The sequence below is a fragment of the Orbicella faveolata genome, unplaced genomic scaffold (assembly GCF_042242905.1).
Source record: "Orbicella faveolata isolate gen_17 unplaced genomic scaffold, um_ofav_v1 contig_25, whole genome shotgun sequence".
Classification (NCBI taxonomy): Eukaryota; Metazoa; Cnidaria; class Anthozoa; order Scleractinia; family Merulinidae; genus Orbicella; species Orbicella faveolata.
The window spans coordinates 6849356-6870864 of NW_028301553.1; the positions used below are offsets into that span (position 1 = coordinate 6849356).

The 21509-nt window shown below is 43.5% G+C and overlaps 3 protein-coding genes and 2 pseudogenes across 3 annotated transcripts; 4 read left to right on the forward strand and 1 right to left on the reverse strand.

Moving 5' to 3' along the window:
• The first annotated feature begins 320 nt into the window (after positions 1 to 320).
• Positions 321 to 965, forward strand: LOC149108751 (uncharacterized). Its single transcript, XM_089293825.1, has one exon. It carries the CDS (start codon positions 321 to 323, stop codon positions 963 to 965), a length of 645 nt encoding a protein of 214 aa, XP_089149951.1.
• A 1119-nt stretch (positions 966 to 2084) lies between these two features.
• LOC149108752 (uncharacterized) lies at positions 2085 to 5389 on the forward strand (annotated as a pseudogene).
• Positions 5390 to 11101: 5712 nt separating this feature from the next.
• Positions 11102 to 12470, forward strand: LOC149108753 (uncharacterized). Its single transcript, XM_089293311.1, has one exon. It carries the CDS (start codon positions 11102 to 11104, stop codon positions 12458 to 12460), a length of 1359 nt encoding a protein of 452 aa, XP_089149437.1. The 3' UTR covers positions 12461 to 12470.
• A 238-nt stretch (positions 12471 to 12708) lies between these two features.
• LOC149108754 (uncharacterized) lies at positions 12709 to 14170 on the reverse strand (annotated as a pseudogene).
• LOC149108755 (uncharacterized) lies at positions 14155 to 15280 on the forward strand. The gene is made up of 2 exons (XM_089293826.1): positions 14155 to 14636; positions 15184 to 15280. The coding sequence occupies exons 1-2, from the start codon at positions 14155 to 14157 to the stop codon at positions 15278 to 15280; spliced, it is 579 nt and encodes a 192-aa protein (XP_089149952.1).
• Positions 15281 to 21509: the final 6229 nt, after the last annotated feature.

Sequence of the window (21509 nt, forward strand, 5' to 3'; positions counted from 1 at the left end):
ACAGGGAACCCTCGAGAATACCTAAACAGAAATTGTTTCAATTTCTAAAACACAGACAGAAGAGAAAACAAATTAAACTTATTTTTCAAAAAACTTGTCCTAGCTTATCCGGTTTTAACTACTTCTGCAAAACATTTAAAACTTGGTTTCTAAGACACTGCTATGAAAGTTGTTTTCACTATTATTACTTTGGTTCAAAGCTAAATGCAAAAAATGTTCCATCTCATAACAGAATATTTCAAAAATTAAGGTGTAATAATTCAAAGCCTTCATTGAAAAAATCTTCCAGGCTTGTACTTTTTACAACACTTTCTGGTGATATGAATCCAGATAATAGACACTCATCTCAAATGGATACAAATGCATCTAGTACAAGCGCTGAAAACAGTTCATATGACCGAATGATTAATAATATATGTCGTAAAGGTTTGCAGGCTTTGGATGTTGGTGGTTCTGGTGACTGGTTTTTCAGAGCAATTTCACATCAGTATTATGGCACTTCTGAGTTTCATATTACTGTAAGGCAAGCTGGTGTTAGCTATTTAGAACAACACGCTGAGTTGTTTGTAGAGAGTATATCCGAGGATTCATCGAAAAGTTATTTGAAAAGAATGGCAACCCCAGGCACATGGTGTGACAACATTATCATACAAGCTGTAGGCAATCAACTTAATTGTGTAATTCATATCATTGAATCAAGGCTTTCTTGCCCAGAAGGCACTACAATAACTCCACCTCCTGCTAATAAAAACCAAAGAGTATTGTTTGTTGGTTACATAGAAGACTTGTATTATGTTTCTACAGTACCTCATACTATTAATAAGAATGCCTTGAAATATCTTAAATCAAAATTATCAGAATCACACGAGCAACATCAAAAGAGACTTCAAAACAGGCGAGATATTAGGCAGAGAAAAAGGAAACAAGAACAAAGTCCTGAAAATATTGTAAAAAAAGGCATGTAATAATCAGCCACAGCGTTACTAAATTTTGATACAGAAAAAGATGGAGATATTCACAAACAGAGCTGGGCAAAAGAAAATATAACTAAATTCCATAATTCCAATAATTATGCCATTTATCAAAGCAAAATTTGTTTTAAAGCATGGCCATTGAGAGTGGCACCAAAATGTCTGCAAAATTACAAGTGTTCTAGGTGCTCAAGGGAAAAGGAGTCACCAAAAAAATTCTCCAAGGAAAACTTAATGATACCCTCACCAGTACCCAGTGAACTTTCTGGTTTAACGCTTATTGCTAAAGCTCTTCGTATAATGCATATTTATATTAAACCAGGAGGACAAAGAGGATATTCAGGACATACAATAAATCTTCCTCAAGATGTCAGTGAATTGGTACATTCACTTCCAAGATACCCTAAAGATTTATCAATAATTCTTGTTAAAGTTAAAGGAAAAGGAAATTTTGTTAAAAACCTTTCGGTGAGAAGACAAGTGGTTTCAGATGCAATTCACTGGCTTGTTAAAAATAATCCACATTATTCACACATTGAATTAAACTATCACGCATTAAATTCTTTACCAGAGAATGATGTTCCCAATGAAATTCTTTCTATAGAAACAGATGAGACTTCATTAGAGGATAACGCAACTTCCAGACCAGATGTTGATCCTGTTTCTAATGAAGATGATGTTGTTTATAACAATAATACAGATTCTTCCAGGTTGCTACCTGTTAATGACACCCAGCAACAAGAAATTGATTTCATTCGTCAGAATGTTTCACAGGGACATATGAACTGGCCAAATTTGGGTAATAGCCCTTTAAATGAGTATGTCACTCCCTTTTTAGCCACAATGGCATTTCCAACATTGTTTCCCGATGGTAAAGGAGATCCAACAAATCCTGCAATTTTAAAAAATATAACTCTGAGAGAAAAGATAAAACACCTTACTAAATTTGCAGAGAAAAAGGACAATAAATGGATTTACCGGTTTGCAAATCATCTGAGGTTTTCATATTGGGCTTTAAACATGATTCAGCGTAAACAAATCCTACAACAAACCGGAATATTTTTAAAACAAAATCCTGGAGAACAACATCTGACTTTGGAAGAAATAAGAGAAATGGTTGACAATAATAATGCAAACCTTTTGATGACAAAGCTGTCCCGTTACACTACTAACATAAGTGGGTCAGATGCTTATTGGTACAAAGCAAAAGATGATTTGAAAGCAATCATTCAACATGCTGGACCTCCCACATTCTTTTTCACATTTTCAGCAGCAGATATGCATTGGCCAGAATTACATTCTCTTATTGGAAACAAAACAGATGAAGGAAACAGCTTATCTGAAACGAGACGTCAAAATGTTATTACAATCCTCACATTGTTGATTGGTTTTTTTACTGAACGCTTGAAACAATTTATCAAGCACTGGCTATATGATTCACTTGATGCAAAATGGCACTGGTACAGATTTGAGTATCAGTCTAGAGGGAGCATTCATTCCCATGGTGATGCCAAACTCAGCAATGATCCAGGCCTATACAAGTTAAGTGAAACTGCACTTAGTTATTTGGCAGAAAATAGTAAAGTTAATGCTACCAGTACATTCGTGAGTGAGGGGAGAATGGCTGCTGAGAAGATCTGTCAATATGTTGATTCGTTATTGTCCACCTGTAACCCAAATCCTCCAGATAATGGCCTGTGGATAAAACCTTCTATTCATCCTTGTCAAGAATACCACAAAAATATCAAACACTCTGACACTGACTATGTTAATTTGTTGAATATGGTTCAAAGACACACTCGATGTAGTACAAGTTATTGTTTGCAAAAAAAGAACAATGAAACAGAACCAAAATGTCGATTTAACTTTCCATTTGAGACTTGCGAAAAAAACATCATTGCATTTTGAGCATTCATTCAAAAGACAACACATCAAAATACAGAATTCAGGTAATTACAAAAAGAAATGATCACAGAGTTAACAACCACCAGCGCCTTCAACTTCAAGGCTGGCGTGCAAATTGTGACATTCAAGTAGTTATAGATTACCATGCATGTGTGGAGTACTTGGCAAAGTATGCAGCAAAAACTGAATCCAGATCGCATCTTCTTAAGCAAGCATTCAGTAATATTGTGCATAATTCTCAAATAAATGCCAATGCTGTATCCATAATTAAGAAAACTGTGATGAAAACACTTGGCCAGCGAGATTTTCTGCACAAGAAGCAATGCACCATTTACTTTCCTTAAGCCTTGTGAGCTCGTCCTTTAATGTAATCCCTATCAACTTAAATGGTTCGCGAAGGCTTAATGTAACAAAAAAAACCTGATGATAGAGCAACAACAGACAGTTTGCTTGATGTGTATGCTCAACGTGAAAAATATCAAGGCACTGTAAAATGTGACTTGCGTAATTTAAATTTTCTTCAGTTTGCAATGAAATACAACCTTGTCAATGGAAAATTAGTAGATCAACTAAACAATGTGGTACCAAGAGTTATCCCCACGTATTCATCAAATCCAGAAAGTACAAATTTTGGCTTATACTGTAAGTACCAATTGCTAAGATATAAACCTTGGAAAAACAAACAGGATGATGCACGGGAAAACCAAGCAAGCAGCGATGATGTATTTATTTTACAGTGGAAAAGTTTCTTGCAAACAAATTTTGCAAGAAAACATGTGCCTGATTGGCATGGAAAGCTGGAAGACATTCTCTGATATTCAGCAAAGTGAAAATTGTGTACAACCAGAACAGCAACGCGAAGAATGGATGGTTTTAGCAGACTTCATTAACTCAACTTATACAAACAATTTTGAAGCCTCATCAGAAAATGAGTGGCACAGCTACAGTTATTCATACACCCCACAGCAACTGTTAGAAATGAGTTCTTGGATAAAATCCAAAAAACAGTTTTATGAGAGTCAAGAACAAAACTTCAATGTAGATATAAATACTTTTAGTAGCATGCAGTCACTTGCGTACAATATAGCAAAAGACCATTTCAACAACCCGGACCCTCAATCACCTTTGCATTTGATAATAAATGGCTTTGCTGGAACAGGCAAAAGTTACCTTATCAATGCATTAAGAAACCCTCTGCAAAATAATTGTACTGTGACAGTAACTACTGGAAAAGCTTCATTCAATGTAAATGGTATAACCATTCACTCACTTCTGAGCTTACCTGTTGGCCCCAGGGGCAACACAGATCTCAAAGGCCAAACCCTAGTAAGATTACAAGATAAACTACATGACATTAAATACATACTTATCGACGAGTACTCTATGATTGGTCAAACATTGCTTGGTTGGATTGATAAACGCTGTAGGCAGGCAACTGGGCAACAGGAGGAAGTTTTTGGAAATGTATCAATTATTTTAATAGGGGACCCTGCACAATTACCACCTGTCGCAGACAAACCTTTGTATCATGCAAAGCCATCAGGGGTTCTAGGTGAACAAGGCCATCTTGCATATTTGATGTTTAACAAAGTTGTAAAATTAACTCAAAATCAAAGAGTACAAGGTTCTAACCCAGAACAGGTTTCTTTTAAAGATTTATTAAAGCGTCTCAGAACTGGAGATTCAACTACAGAAGACTAGCAACTTCTTCTTACTCGACAGCCATCAGCGGTACCCAATCTGAAAATGCAATAAGACTATTTTATGGCAATAATCAAGTTGCTGCTTTTAATTATGATCAATTATTAAAGCTTCATAAACCAATAGCCAAAATCGAAGCTCGTCATTCCTCTTCCATTTCAAAGGCTCTTTCTCCTGAAGAAATGCGCGGATTAGTTCCTGCCTTGTTTCTAGCCAGAGAAGCTTATGTGATGCTAACTATGAATTTGTGGTCAGAAGTTGGGCTTTGTAATGGTGCTACAGGAAAAGTAATAGATATTGTTTATGCAGACTACCATTCACCGCCAAACCTACCTATAGCAGTAATAGTTCAGTTTGACTATTACACAGGACCATCATTTATTGCGACTTTGCCTAAATGTGTTCCAATTCCTCCAATTACCGTTACTTATCAGTCACTTGACACTAATATTCATGAAAGACAGCAAATACCATTAAAGCTCGCATGGGCAATAACAATACATAAAAGCCAAGGACTTACTCTATCAAAAGCATGGATTGATATTGGAGCAAGTGAAAAAGGGGCAGAAATTACATATGTTGCAATAAGTAGAGCTAGATCACTTCACTCTTCTAGAATCGAACCTATGACATTTGAGCGGCTAACAAGTATTAAGAAATCTTCTCAATTTCAATTCAGGCTAAAGGAAGAAAACCGCTTGGGTAAATTAGCAGAGGATACAGAATCACTTTTAATGAGAAAATAATTTCCATTAGTTTTGTGTTCTTTTAAGCCACCAAAATATTGAATGGAAATTCCTGCATCAAAATCACTTTAACCAACAACAAAAAAATGTCCTCAATGTACTATTCACTTATACGCATAAATTTCTATAGTATATTTATTTTTTGGTGTATAATAATAGCAATAACAACAATAGGAATAATCTTATTGATTGTTACTCTGATGAGTTTTCCTACATTGCAAAATACAAAATCTCTAGGCAATTAAACAATTCTTTACCAGCATGTATGTAACATGGCAAAAGGTACGTGTATACAAAGAAAAACAAAAGTTTAAACTGCAATTAAGATTACACTATGATTTTCTTTCACAGGCAAAAATGTCTTCAAACCCTTCAGAACGCAAAGGTAAATTATTTGTTCTATACTTCACTTACTAAACCTTCTAACAACTTACCTATAATTCTATACTTTGGTATTGAAGAAATGCCAGGCAATATAACGTAAGTTTATTGTTCTGATTACCTGAGTGTTCCTATGATACAGATTGTTTAAATCTTTTATGAACAACTGAAGTTACATTCAATTTCTGTATGAAATATTCCTCACTGTATTCTAACAAATTACTTCTGCTTTTTTTGTTTTGTTTTGTTGTTGTTGTTTTTTTTTCCAGAAAGTGACCCTTGCTTTATCCACACTGTATCACCCATGAAAAAACCAAAAAAAGGAACGCAATACTTCCATTGCACCCTGCAGACCTCTCCCACTAAAACCTTGAGAGTTGTTGGATTTGATCAAGCAACACACAATCAGTGTCAGCATTTTGAAACCACAAGAAATCCAGTAAAGCTCGTTAATGTCAGGGAGGACAATGGACAGATTCTGGTCAACCAACAATCAACATTACTGCAAATGTCCAATAGTGATGTTACCTTCCAATATACACCATCATCACAAAATGGTCCTGCTGTAACTTCCACTGACATATCATTGAATCACCTACAGAATCTCACAAGAAACCAAAAGGTAAATGTCAAAGGAGTTATCACTCTTGCGGACAAACCACCTAAGCAAGTGAAGAAAAGAAATGGAGAAAATGGCACAGTGAAAGAAGGCTGTGTAATAGAAGATGCAACTGGGCACGCTGTTCTTCACATCTGGGATGAAATGATAAATAAACTCCAAACCTCCAAGGGTTACAGCATAAAGAATCTTAGTGTTAAAAACTATTCCGGAAACACCATGTTAGGAACGACAGTGACAACAACATTCGAAGAAGTACCACCTGTACTTGAACAAGTTCAAGGGTCAAACCTTCTGAGAAATACAGATAAAAAAGTTACTGTCAAGGAATTCAAATTTGTCGACAAACTTAACAGTTACCTCCAATGTCAACTTAAATCATGTAACAAGAGGATACAATACACCATAAATGATAAAATTGTCACCTGCCCATCATGTAGTACCACCCAGAAAACGAAATCATCAAAGAAAGCTATGTCAGCAAGACTTTGTGCTGATGTTGATGGCACTGAAACGTGGTTCACTGCATTCACCGACGTGTTACAATGTCTTCTGAACAAGAACAAAGAAGACACTCCGCTAACATCCGACCAAATCTCTGAAGCGCTACTTTCTGTTGAGAACATTACAATGCTAGTGGACACAACATCAAATTACATCAAAGAAATAATGAACTTTGAATAACAGTAAACACTTTGTATTCTCAATAGAAGTTAATCTGTGACAACTTCAAGGGCCAGACCTTCTGACAAATACTAATAAAAAAGTTACTGTCAAGGAATTCAAATTTGTTGACAAACTGAACATTTACCTCTAATGTCAACTTACACCATGTGACAAGAAGATACCAAATTTATATAATGGTTTCGTTACAGTTCCTAACATGTTCAAGTTTTGCATATGATAACCAATGCATTTTGTTGGAAATTTTTACGTATCATTGAAATCACTTGTTCAAATTTATATAATAGTTTCGTTACAGTAACTGTCCAATAACATGTTCAAGTTTTGCATATGATAACCAATTCGTTTTGTTGGAATTCTTTATTGATCATTTAAATCACATGTTCAAATTTTACATGTTATAATATTTCAATAAATGTTTGTTGAGTTCCAAAAATTCATTTTGACTCAATCATTACAGGGAATATAGAGGGAGTTTAAGGGGGAGAAGGGGAACGAGGGGAGGGAAGAGAACTGCAGGAGCAGGGATTGCCTTAGAAAATATTTCACATCCTTATAACTACTATGCATCACTCACTGACTATACCTTGGACAATATATATAAACCTTTTTTACCCAAAATGACCAGATATCGTCCTCGCCCGCACTTTCTAACCTTTGGTTATTACTAGTTTACATAATATATGCAGCGCGAAATTTAGCGGGTTAGTTGTTTCGTAGGAGCGCTTTGTTTCTGTGGCGGCAAGATGACACGAGTTCATTACGTTTGTTTAGTGTTGATAGCTCGGGTTGGCAGATGATAAGGAATTTTTCTTTAAGGCAAAGGCTACATCTTTTACTTGAGCTGTTGTACGGCGAGTGTGATGAGAGAATGCGCCAGGAAATAAAATGTCCGATGTTATTGTCTTTGAGGGTCCAGATGTGCTTGCTGAGTTCGGTCGAGTTTCTGTGTTTAGCGTGGCGGAATGATGCGTACATTTGGTACATTTCTCTGACCTCTAGTCCATGGACTACCCTGATGGACCTGGTCTGTGAACTACCCTAAATGGACCACCCTGAAATTTGTGGCAAACATATATTTAACGATGCTAGAACCCGAACAAAAGATGCGATCGATCATAGTCCCCTCCACTAACTATGGATCGATCGACAAACACAATTATGGAACACTTGCGATGTAACAGATTTAGTCCCCAACTGGACCTTTGCCACAAAATATTACAACCGAAATAAAGGAAATGAGTTGCTTTTCCCGTTCCCTCTCATGGCGTAAAGAACTGGCTCACGAGTCAGAGATGAATGCATTATATATATGCAAAATTTCCACTTACCATCTAGCGTGCTTTCCATATTGGACCATATTGTGAGTGACAGTGAGTGACTCGTGGGCAACTACTGCGCCTGCTAGCTACACTCGTTTGGCCAGCGGTAGACACGCATGATGGCGGTGTATGGGAAGTGACACACATATATAGTGGGGGTTCTGGCACAGTGGGTAGCAAGAGGACAACAACCGTCCGAAACAAGCCCCCCAGCTCCTTCTCCTCAGACTAAAGCTTCGGAGAAGGAGCTGGGGGGCTTTTTTCGGACGGTTGTTGTCCTCTTGCTACCCACTGTGTCCAGAACTCCCACTATATATGTGTGTGTGTTTCTCTTCGTCCTTGATCAGTGCTGTGCCAGAAACCTCACTTCGGGTCCATCGAAGCTGCAACGCAAGTAATCAATATGCGCGGATGTGCCCTTCACTAGTTTATACAAAAAATGTGCCAGAAATATTTTCCTATTGGAGATTTATATGCACAGTGTATACTGCGCCGACATGGCTGCCGCAAGATATTCGTCCGATGTTCTGCAAAAGAGCAACTGCGAACTTTCCGAGGCCATTCAAAACCTCTCTCCAGAGCTTCGCGAGATAATTTACAAGAAGTATCTCGCGATAAAAAGAAGGGGAAGAAAGTCAATGGGCTGGGATGAGGTGCATTACGAGATTGATGAGGCGCCCTTTTGCGAAAAACGATCAAAAATTGTTAAGGTCATGTTTTGCAGTAAATGCAACTCTTGCGGCCTAAAAGGACTCTGTTACGAGTGTTATAAAAATAGAGAAAAACATTATCTTGGCTACCCCGTGTATGACGAGAACGACTACGCCGAAATCTTTAAGAAATTTTACTGAGAGGCGACGATATTAACCTTCGTTCGAAGCAAAAGTTTTGTTTGAAATCGGCGAGTTGCGTGACATTTTTCTCAGAAGACTGGAACCAAATATTCTCCCAGGCCCTTGGCCGAGCAGTACAGAAAAACATGGAGGACAACTCAAGATTTTTTTGTTTGGGCCGAAAATAACGAACCAAAACAGAATTTACCAAAAAAATACGCCCAGCCAACGCGCGGATGAACCCACCCCGGCCCAGTGGTGACTGGGAGGTGCTCAGAGATCCCTCGGGATCTCAAACCTTGTCCGGAGGTAAAACGGGACAGCCGCCTTGTCAGCGGCGAGAAAAAGTCCTAGCCGGGGCTAGGCAAAAGAACAGCCAACGAGCACCTCCCGACAGGGTTTTGCTTTTTTGTGTGACCTGTCACGCAACGTCACGCGTGACAGTAACGTAACCCAGTCACGCAACGTCACGCGTGAAGGTAACGCGGTGTAACACAATCACCTGTTTTTGATTAGACAAAGAGAAAGTTTTGTGTTTTTTCGCTCAAAATTTAGTTCAAATCTCCTGTTTAATCCGCAAGTTTTTTTCTATATTCTTCCCGAACCTGGTCCCGAACCTGGTTTCTTACTTTTTCGATATCTGGCTGGATTGGATTTGTTTCTATTTGCGCAAAGTTCGAGCGTAAAGTCTCTTTAAGCTGGCGATATTTCTGCATTTCACGTGTGATCAGTTGAAACTCCGTGTGGGAAACCCGATTATCGTTAAGAGCCTGTGAGACAGAGCAGTTTATCGAGTCACGTTTTGCAATAGCCAGAGAGTGGATTCTCGAGCGCTTATTAAAACTTTGCGTTCAAGCTTCTTGTTGACAACGGACAGGCCAGTGGAAACTGCGCCAGATAAAGCGGCAATCCAGGCAACAGGCGCGCCGACAACAATTCCAACACCGGTGAGTGATGTTGCGACAGCCCCAGAAGACAGAGCTGCCGTGACAGCGCCAAGGCCAACCACGGAATAGTGAAGCGCTTTCCGGGCTTTTTTGTATTTTTTCAACACAAGCCTGTAATGCTCGACCTCAGCAGATATTTCTTTTTCAATTCTGCTTATCTCGGTTAGCCGGAAATTCTCGGCATTTGTTATTTCGGGAATGTTTGGATAAAGACGCTCGTCAGGCGGCGCGCTTGGCGCGCTTGGTGGCAACAGATTTGCCGAAGACATTGCGTGTATATAGAATTTAATTTAACTCTAATTCAAAAAGAAGAGGGAAGCCCTTGAAATCAAAGAGTTCGCCATTTTCATCTTTGACGCTAATAGTGATGCTATTTATGGATTCGTCTGTAGAGCAGTCTCGCAAAACCTGTTGCGGAGAAGCCTGGTAGCTTACTTTTTCATAAGGCTTACCTTTCACATCAAAAAAGGCTAATACATCTGACCTTTTGCCATTGAACAGATTCTTTTGTTTGTCGATCAAGTCGCAATGAATAAAATATGTCGTTGAAGCTGTAAGCCTTTTTACGAAGGTCATAAACTGCAGCTTTCGCCCAATACCAAGCAAACGGGCTAAATCGCGATCAAGTTCTATCGGTCTTAACCTAGAATTTTTGATTACAAGCTGGCCAAGAGGTTGGTTTATTTCTGTTTCCAACTTATAGTCATATTTGGCGAACAGATTGCCTATTTCAAGTGCAATTCTTTCTAACTTGTAATGCCCTGGGAGTACTTGACCAACTGGCAAAGTGGCATGATTGCCTTTATTCCCCAAGGTGGCCGAACCTTCTTTCTTCAAAGTGTCCCAGTTATTGTACAAACTGCAAGAAATGAGTTTCATGAAATGCACTTTCGGTATCGGGTTTTCAAAATATATTGTCCCTCCGTTCTGTTGCGTGACAATAGTGAGAACAACCATTTTATATTTAACAAATAAAATTGTGTTCAAATAATATGGCCAATTTGTGGAATGGTCCTGCCTTAAAAAAAGCGGAGGCGACGAAGAAAAAGGCGTGGACAAACTTTTTAAACCGCTTCCCCAAAGCGGACAAAAGCCGGTTCGTTTCGCAAGGAAGCGTCGATGAAAAAAATAACGTGACCGCGGAGGTGTTTTTCAAAGAAAGCGAAGACTCGTTTCAAAGCGTCTTCGGCTCAGACAGGAAATATTGGAGCGCGGAAATGAAAGAGGCGTTCGGTTTGGGAGACAGCGGTGGTTTTCCTTATCAATTGTCGCCCCTCAGTTCAAAAGTTTCATTGGCCATCCCTGCAGTACCTTTCGACGGCAAAGCGCAAAGCTTGAAGAAAATATTCGACGCCCCAATCCAAACCTACGTCACGCCTGACCAATATTTCAAGACAAAATTCAGAGAAATATTTCAAGATACCAAACTCAGGCACACATCTGCAGCCGAATCAAAACACTGGTTAGGAGGGCCTGACATGAAATATTGGCCGCAGCAGCTCAACTTCGCGGTTTTCTGCGCGACACAGGCGTGCGGAGTTTCTCGCGAAATCTTTGACAGCGGGATGAATCTCCCCCCGCAGATAAGAGCTTTCTACAAATTCCACGTGTATTTCACGGTCAGGCGAATTTTGTACCAGCTGGGAGGAATTCAGAGCATGAGCGCTTTGCCCGGAGACCCGGCTTTCAACCAATTCAACAATCATTACGACGTCGCTTCGTACAAAAGGATATGCAGCGAGTTCGGCATTGACCCCTCGAGCGATTTCCGTTACACGCATGGGGAAAACCACGTTCTGGGAAGCGTTTATGTTTACGTGTCCGGCGCGGGCGCGTCGAAAACTGACTATAAATACCCGGGATGGAACAAATTCAACGATGAAGGCGGCAAAGCTATAAATGGTGACTTGATTTATTTCATCGAGCCGGGGGCCGCTTCTGATGCTCAAGCGGACTGGTTCGCGCCAAACACCGCGAACGGTTTGACGCAGGCGGGCTTGGCACGAATAAATCAGTCAATCGAGGCTTTCGTTTACTGTGTCTTAGGCGCGCAGGTGAACGTCCGCAGCAGCATTCTCGGCTCTGGCGACAGGGCGAAAGAAGCCCAAAGCGAGTTCCTGGTGCTGATGGAAGACGCGATCAGACAGCCCGACTTGGCCAAGAGCGTGCAAAGGTACCAGCTCGCGGTGGATCAAGCGAAAGTCAGGCTCAATCTCGCTGTTGCCCCCCATGGCCTGGCTCATGCCTGCGCAAATGATAATCAACACCGCAAGCACGATTGGTTACAACAACAAGCTGAAACAGGCGGTCTCCGGGATGAAACTGGGGGTGAACAACGAGGTAAACCCTGACACATAAAAAGCTGGGCTCAAACTAATGGCAGGCGGCCCGTCAAAGATAAACCCTCCCAATAGCCATCCGTCCAACCCGATACACAAAGCCGCAACAGCCGAATCAAGGAAACCAGCTCCGTCCGAAACTCAACAAGCGCAGCCAACGGCGGAAAAAATAGAGCCCGAGGCTCCGGATAAAACAACGCAACACGAGATTAACAAAACGGCTGTCATTGTCGGTGTAGTTGGATTATCGGCGTTGCTGTTCATGGCTTGGTGGTAAGTTAACGCTGCTTCTTAAAATATTTTTCGAACAAAAAGGCCACCGCGGCAAGAATAAGCAGCCAGGTGTGCTCGGCCAGAAACCCGACGACTTGGCCGGCGGCTTTGAACAGGAAGCTCACGATCGAGCCAATCAGCCCGGGCAGCAGAGAACCGAGTTTTGCGGCAATATCTTTGAGGCCATTTCCCAAAGCTTTGCCGGTGGCTTTCAAACCTCTGGTGAGGACCCCGATGACAGCGCCGATTGTGGTCCCGGCGGCGAGAAGAATAGCGGTCAAGGTCACGCCGTATTTTTTGAAGATCTCTTTGACCCTTTCCAAGAGAGGCCGCCCCCTTTCCCTTTCCGCGATCTGAGTTTGCAAACGCGCGATCTGCTCGTTTCTTTCTGCCACTCTGCCTTCTGCGGCTTCTTTTTCAGAGGGCGAGGCATTCTCATCTTGGATGATTGCCTGGTCTTCCTCGTTTTGGCGCTGCAGCTCGCTTTCCCGCTCTTTCAGGTCGTCCAACGGTTTTGTTTGGTTGAGCCTTTCTTCCATGGCGTTTGTTTCACTTTCTTTTGCTGCGATGCTGGCCCTGAGTCTGTCTACCTTTTCTTGTTCTTTTTCTATGTTTCTTGATTTTTTTGTTAGCGAGTCCAATTCTTTTTTCTTGTTTTCAAGATCGTTTTGATAGTTCTTTTTCAGTTCTTTGAGCCTACGCAGCTCTGCTTCACTTTCAAGATTCGAACCATGTTCATCCTGAATGTCATCAATCTTAGCGTCGGTTTGCTTGATTTTGCGTCTCAGAACTTCCAATTCTTTCTTTTCTTGTTCTCTTTGCGAAGCGAGTTTTTCCGCCTGTTGTAGTTGTTTCTCTGCCTCTTTTTGTCTTTGTTTCATTTCTCTGATGGTATCCCGGTCTTCCACAATGACATCTGCAGCTCTTGGCCCTAAAAAACTTTGCGTGAAGTTTATCCCGTCATCTTTCATAATCTTGTACTCGCCTCCACCCGTACCTACTGCAACAGTTTTACCCTTGGTTTTCCCTTTGCAAAACTATTCTCTTTAAAGTTGGTAAATACTCTTTTTAACTGGTCTATGACAAATTCCCGTTCCAAATCTGGTTCAAGCAAAGGGATATCTTCTCCAAAAAATGACGTCTCGGCATAATAAGTGTCAGGCAGGCCGGACTGCTCGTGCCGCATAGAAGACATTTCCGTTTGTTCGCCCCCGTGGTAGGGGTCGCCAGGTTGGTAGGGAGTGGACGCCGAGCCTGGATTAAAAGGACGGGTCGTGTCACCCTCTTGTTCTCCATCACCATCATCGTCGTGGTCAATCCGGTTGTCAAGGCCCGTGTCTTCGTAACCAAATTCGCCACCGCCTTCCGCCATAGCGATATATTTCAAGCCTATTATTTTTCAAATTAGAAATAATCGCCGGGATATTTATACAATGTCAGTTGTTCCAGAGAACCTTCGCCCAACGTACAGCGAAAAGACCGTACACGCAATGAAGGCCCAGCGCACGGTCAAGCGAATCACCTTTAACCCCTCTGAAGCCGACCCCGGCAATACGCTGTACGTTTACGTGCCCAAGCTGAACGAGAACGAGGTTCTGGTGCCGAGCTCGCTAGCGCTTGTCTTTGACATCGACCTTGCTGGAGGGCACGCGAACAACTTCCTCGTCCAGAACGTCACGCGGGCGCTCGTTGACAGTCTGGTCGTAAAGTTTGCGGGAACAACCCTGCAAGACACGGTTGGGTACGACATATACAAAACTTTCGAAGACCTTTTTCTTTCGCAGGAAGAGCGCGACAACAGGATTCTCGAAGGGATTCAGAGCGAGGATCTGTGCAATATCCGCTCAGACGCGGGAGACAAGAAAACCTCGGGCGTCGAAGCTGAAAACAAGCTGAACGAGGTTTACGGAAAAAAGTACCGGATCAGGCTGGACCATCAGATCTTAACCGACCACGTGTATGCCGAAGCCATACACGTGGTCAAAGGCTCTGACACAACCCAGCTGAAATACAAGCTGAAAAACATCCAGCTCGAGTACAAAATGATCCTCAGCAAGACTCTGGCAGACGAGGCGCGGAGCGTTTACTCCAGCGGCAAATATTTCAGTTACGACCACGTGATGCATGACAAAGAGGTGGCCTTCAAAAAAGACACTGACACGAAGATCAACATCAAAGTCAACGCCCAAAGAAGGTCGCTGAAAGCCCTCCTCCTCCTGTTTGTAGAGCCGTATACTGCTTGCGACAGAGATTCAGAAAAATTTATCTTCCCCGATCTGACTAAAGTCAGCGTCACGGTCAACGGCTCGCCCAACATGTTTTACAACAGCGGCATCGAAGGCAAGGACATGTGGGAAGAGGCCCGCAACTTGTTTGTGAAAGAAAAAAATTAAAACGGAGCACATGGATATGACAAAGTTCTACACCGCTGTGTTCATCACCACTAAACATATTGATTTTAGTCCACAATTGCCGGAGAAGAGCCACCCTTCTCGTGATGAATATGACTATCCGCTTGAGGACGTTGATGAAGTACCCGGCTCAGCAACTGCAGAATAAATGGTCACCATTCATCAACAAATGCTGAGGTCTTGCTGACAAATTGTTAAGAATTAAACTTTTTTATTTGCTTAGAATACGGTTCGCTTCAGAATGTCAACCGAACAATCCGAGAGCGCACCTGCCGTCACGGCGCCTCAGGTCGAGACCAAGGCAGCGCCTGCCACCGATGTCACACAGCAAGCGACAACTCCGACTGCAACCACGCAGCGCTTAAAAAGCCCCAGGCGTGTGGCCGCTGGAAAAATGGTTGCCGAAAGAACGCGGATGGCCCGGGAAGAACAGAAGAAAGCGGCTGAGGCTTATCACGCGGAAAAGGAAGCGAAAGCCGCCACAGCGGCCCCTGAGCCAGCCCCGACCACAGAAGGTGAAAGCCCAAATAGCGGCGGCCTTTTTGGCCTCAGCGCCAACCAATTGATTGCTATTGGCGGCATAGGCGTTTCCCTGCTCGGGATCTATTACAAACGCGAAGAGCTCAAGGCGATGGCCAAGCCCGTGTTCGACAAATTCAAAACGCCGGAGCCCGCGCCTGAGCCCGTGCGTGTTGAGCCAGAACCTGCTCGCGCGACACGGCCAAATACATTTAAAACAATGTTTTAAACCTTTGTCTGTAATATGTACCGCGATGCCGGAACATAACAACGCTTCACAGAACATTATCACTTTCGTCGCCACTCTTGGTGTCACGTTTTATCTGTTCAAGTTCAGCAGAGATGTTTTGAAAAAAACATTCGAAGTTTTGGATGAAGCCTTTGCCAGAAAACGCATAGAAAAAGACAAAGATAAGAGAGAAAAATTAATAAGAATTATAAAAGATATGGAAGAAGAATTAAAAAAGAATGGAGTTGCAGAAGAAGAAATAACAAAAATAATAGACAGACATATAAATTAAAAAGCCTTGAAAATATACTCAGATGGAAGAAGTATTAATTTTGTTTTAAACTTTTATTCCGCTCTTATATCGAACATACCATGTCTGACAACAAGCTTGTCAAGACCGTCATTGACGCCGCAACTCTCACGGGATTAGCTGCGGGCATCGGCTGGGTCGCAAAAAAGGTTGTGAAAGAGAATTTCACTTCCGATCCCAGCAGCAGCGTGATGAATTACGTGAAGCTCACCGCTGTCATGGCGGGCAGCATTGCGCTCAAAAAGTACCTCGAGGACCAGAAAATCCTCCCCGACAGCGTCTGAATAATGATTTGAAAAAAGCTTCCATTAATATATAACCATGGCGAGCATCGCGATCATGATTGGCGGGGCTGTGTTGAACGCCACGGCTTTTATCGGCGGCAATTATCTGGCGAGGGCGCTCGGCGAGGGCGACAAAGCCGCGCTTGAAGAAAAAAAGCGCCACGACAAGGCTCTCGAAGATTATCAAGCGGCTTACGCCAAATACACGCGCGACCGAACACAACTTCTCGACTGGATCGCGACCAACGAGCAAACAAAGGAGCAGGCCAAGCAGAACTTCACCAACACGGACTACGCCTTCAAACTCTACAACCAGGCGCATCCCGGTGCGCAGGTGGCGCCGCCCAAGGAGCCCAAGCTCTCAGATTTCTATCAGCCGAGCGAGCAGCAGAAAAACGGTGAACTCGCGTTCGTGGGCGCCGGGGCGCTCGCTCTGGGCTACGCGGCCTTTCGGTTCCTTTAAACTTTTTTGCGTCTTTCTCATATGGACGCCAAACTCGCGAAGATTTACTACGGCCCAGGAGGCTACTGGAAAGGAATCGCCGCGATCAAAAAATTTGCCGAGGCCGCCAAGGTACCTGAAGATGCCGCAAAAAAGTGGCTGATCCGGCAAGCGCTCTGGCAGATATTCCTCCCCGCGCCGAAGCGGATCCCTCGGCCGAAATTCGACGTTCCCACGCCCAACAAGGTCCATCAGGCAGACCTTCTTTTTCTGCCGCACGACAAGCTCCCTCGCGGCCGCAAAGTTTTCAAATACGCGCTGACCGTTGTCGACGTGGCCAGCCGCTTCAAAGAGGCCGAACCCCTGACTTCGAAGAATTCTGATGAGGTCACCCAGGCCTTTCAGAAGATTTACAAGCGCTCGCCTCTCGAATGGCCCGAAATGCTGCAGGTTGACCCCGGGTGCGAATTCATGGGCGCTGTCACACAAGAGATGGAAAAGCACAAGACATATATCCGGCGCGGGCGCGTTGACATTCACCGCGACCAGGCCATTGTCGAACGTTTCAACCGCACCCTGGCGGAGCGATTGTTCGGGCACCAGTACGCCGTGGGGATGCTTCTCCCTGAGGGCAAGCGGTCCACCGCCTGGGTGAAAAGACTTCCTGAAGTTGTTTCGGCTTTGAACAACGAGGTCACAAGCCTTATCGGCAAGAAACCCACCGTCGCCATCAAAGAAAAATCTGTTTACGCGAGGCCGTCGACACCTTACACGAGGCCTGTCGGAAAACGCGAAAAAATCCTCCCCCCTCTTGTCCAAGTTCGTTATCTCTACCAGCCCGGCGAGCTTGAAGGGGGCGTGAAAAGGGCCACGGATCCAATCTGGTCTTTGAAAGTTTTCGGCATTGAAAGATCTTTTTCCAAACCCGATCAACCCGTTCTATACCATCTGCGCGACGGGCCCAAGCGCGGCTTTGTGCGTGAAGAACTTCTGGTTGTCCCTCCAAACACACAATTACCCCCAGAGCAACTTCGAAACTTCGGCTTCCAACCCTCTAAGTTCGTCATCTGTTAATGTTGACAATATATCCATGCAGGTGTACCCGTAAGCTTTTGTATGGATACCATCGTCAACTATCCATCGCTTTGAATCAAATGGCGAAAGCGAAATTTTGTTAAGATGCATACCGTAGATCTCGTGTCCCTCGCTTCGAAGAATGTTCATTCCATGCCATTGCTGCTTCGCGCCGAAAAGCGTTTCCTTGTACTGTTCATGCGTTATTTGTTTCTTGACAACGTTCTTTTTCACGCCCTTCGCTTTTTTAATATTTTTTTCGTCCGCCTTCAAGATGGAGTACATTTTCGGTCTCAGACCAACATACTCTGCGATGGGGGTTCCTGCGCATTCGTCTTTCATCTTGCCCAAGACCTATTTGTTGGTGTTCGAATGGAGTGGATGGTCCTTCGGGTAGTCACTCGTGTCGTAAAGGCCCATGTTGTTTTTCATGTCTTCGTAGACGTCATCCGTTTCGATCTCGACAAGAAGGCTGTCGGTGTCCAAGAGCTCGCACTTCGAGCCGTACTGCTTTTTAAGCTCGTTGTAAAAGAAGTCGTACATCAGGATCTTGCTGTTGTCAAGGATCGTCATCCCCGTGTAGACCAGCTTGTTGAGAAGCAGCTTGCTTTTTCGCATGTCGATTCCTGCCATGTCGTTTGAAAATAAAACATGCCTTGAGTACAAAGGGCTGGCGATCAATTTCCTTATTTTGTCCGTCTCGTTGCTGCGCACTATTCTTATGTCAACGCGGTTGCGCAGGTTTTCCATGGTTTTGCCGAAAACGGAGTTGTTCATGAGCTTGTAAAAGTTCTGTTCGAAGACGCTCTTCGCTTTCTTTCTGAACTCTGTGTTCATCCGGATGTAAGGCTCCATCCAGCGTTCTTGTTCGAACTCCAGCACTCTGTGCACACGCTTCAGTTTCACGTCCTGCTTCAGATAAAACTGCAAGTTTCTGTAATGCACGACGTAGTTCTTTTTGTCATGAAGCGTTAGCAGCAGCTTCTTGCTGTCCGGGGGTTTTAGATCCAGGTCTTTCATCAACCCGTTTTGGTAGTCCGACATCCACTCCTTTTTTACGGCCTTTTTCTCCGGCGCCAGGGGATAGCTGTTGTGCTCCTCGTGCAGTTCTGCAGGGTATTCAAGATCGACCTCGAGAATGCACCCCTTCTTCGCGTTTTCTTTCATCCCAAGAATCTCCTCCTCTGTGGGCAACTCGCGTTTCCACTTGAAACCTCTTATCGGCAGAGGCAAGCTCTTTGCCCATCCGTAAAGATTGTTTGCGTCGAGATAGAGGAGGTATTTTTTTGGCTTGCTGGGGTCGTAGCCCGGTACCTGCGGGTTGTTTGCCTTGGCGTACCTGTTGCTCACCATGGAGATTCCGTCCCGCATTCCCCTTTCCACGAAGAGATGCATTTCGTAGTCTGTGAAGAGCTCAAGCTCGACCCCAGTCTTTTTCAAGAGCGCGTCCCAGGAGAGGCCTGGCGACGTGAAATAGTGCGCCGGATCCAGCCCGTACTGATAAAGGCACAGTTTTCGGAAGTTCTCAAACACATCCGCCAGCAGCGCGACGTCAGTTTTCACGTAAAGATCGTGGTAATCGCCCAGCGTTTTGTATCCAAAAGCCTCCCAGACGGCCTGCGCGTGCGCGTACTCTTCGTCTGTTATGTGCTCGTCGTTCAGCTTGCTGTAAAACTTCTCTTTGTCCGGAAGCCTTGTCTCGCTGAATCTTTCCCTTGAGTCCATGTACTCGTAAGGATAGATCCCTTTTTTGTAAAGCAGGTCGCTGCCTTTCGAAATCGTTGATGTTATTTTCAAAGCCTCCTTCGGTGTCGCTCTTACAAGTGAATCAAGGCTCCCTTGCAAAAAGTTCAAGCTGTCGATGAAACAAAGATTACCGACTGAGAATGTGATATATTTCTCCATGTTGTTGGCGACACATTTGACCTCTTTCTCCAGCTTCGACATCGCTTGCATCAAGTGGTGCGCGTCGTAACCCCTCAGGTTGTGGAATACGACTGGTATTGGGTCAGTCTTCGGGTTAATTCGCAGTTTCTTGTTGCATTCGGCGTGCGCGGCTCCGCGGTACCTGCCCGTTATGTGGCAATGGTCCTTTACCGCGTCTCTGAAGTTTTTCTGAAGTAAAGGGTTTCCACAGTACTTGCAGTTTTCCTGTGATTCGGCTTCCAACTTTCAGCCTTTGAAATCCCCACTTCTCCTTCTCTTTCTGTGCCATGTAGAAACATTTTTTGTGGCCTTGCCCCCAATAACCCCATTTTTCTCTTACGCCTTCTTCAACCGGTTCTTCTTCAACGTTCCAGACGGGCAAAGAATCCATGAATTCGTCTTTTATCAGAGCTTTGTTGCAAACATGGCAATCGACCGCTTTCTTGAAGTCTTCCCAGTCCTTCCACGTCATTTCAATCGGCTTTGGTGTGGCCAAACTCTCTCCTATTTTCTCCTCCTCCCGCATAATGGCACCTAAAAACTCCCCAACCGCGTTTTCACCCCTGTACGTGTTGGAACCTACCACTTCACAATCGCTTCTCACAACAAGGTAAGAATAACCGCATGCCTCGTGCCTTTCGGTCTTCTCTGTGTAGCTTGTTTGCATTCTCCCACGCTCACAGCCCAGAATCTTTCTGATAATTGCCTCAAAGTCCGCGTAAATAATGAAAGGCGCCTTCATCTGTTTTTTGAAGTTTTGGAAGGAAAGTATGTTTTCCCCCTCTTCCGGCATCACGATCCTTGTTGGCCTGCCGTTCACACCGTTGCAATATTTTTTGTGATCCACGAGCAAGTCTGCTCTTGAGAAACCGGTCAAGTACAGCATGCAATAGTGCTTCGTATCTCTGTGCTTGGTCTGATCGAACAGCAAAGCGCTTTCTCTTTTTACGTAACAATAGTGCTGAAGTTCCCCTTTCTCGATTAACATCAGGTTTATCCGCAGCACATTCGCTTGTTTTTGGCTTATCCGGTGCACAATCGCACAATCGTTTTCCCAGCCAAATACGTTTATTGCGAGTTTTGGGTTTTGTTCCTCGAGCTTTTCTATCTGTTTTACCGGTGTTGGGAAATCGATGCCTGCGTAGTTGATACCGACATTGACCGGATATTTGCTTGGTCTTTGCGGGTTCTTTCCATCTTTTGGAGGGAATAAAGCGGATCTGATTGCCCACTTCAAACATTCGTTGTCTCTGTTTTGCACGTTGATTATTGCCTTCTTTTTCGCCAGTTTGGCAGGAAGAGGGAAATAGGTCCCTCCGCGAAGTGGCTGATAGCGCGCAACATTCACGTACGCGACCTGTATCCTTTCAACCGCCCATCCTGATCCCATCTCGGACCAGTGCTCTATTTCTCCTTTTGCGTTTTCAATGAATTCGTCAAATTTTTGTCTTATCAGGTCCTCATCATTTTTTTTGAAAACGTGCGGTTCGTCTTCTTTAAAATAATGCTCTATGAATTGCGTTTCACCGTTTCTTTCTATTGAGAACTTTACTTGTAACCCGAAACTTACTTTTACGCTATTTAACCCAAGGG

Bases quoted from the DNA above. Each gene is read 5' to 3' on its own strand.
- LOC149108751 (XM_089293825.1), top strand. From the start codon at position 321: ATGAATCCAGATAATAGACACTCATCTCAAATGGATACAAATGCATCT.
- LOC149108753 (XM_089293311.1), top strand. From the start codon at position 11,102: ATGGCCAATTTGTGGAATGGTCCTGCCTTAAAAAAAGCGGAGGCGACG.
- LOC149108755 (XM_089293826.1), top strand. From the start codon at position 14,155: ATGTCAGTTGTTCCAGAGAACCTTCGCCCAACGTACAGCGAAAAGACC. The intron at 14,637-15,183 runs GTACCGGATCAG...TATTGATTTTAG, and splicing joins AACGAGGTTTACGGAAAAAA to TCCACAATTGCCGGAGAAGA.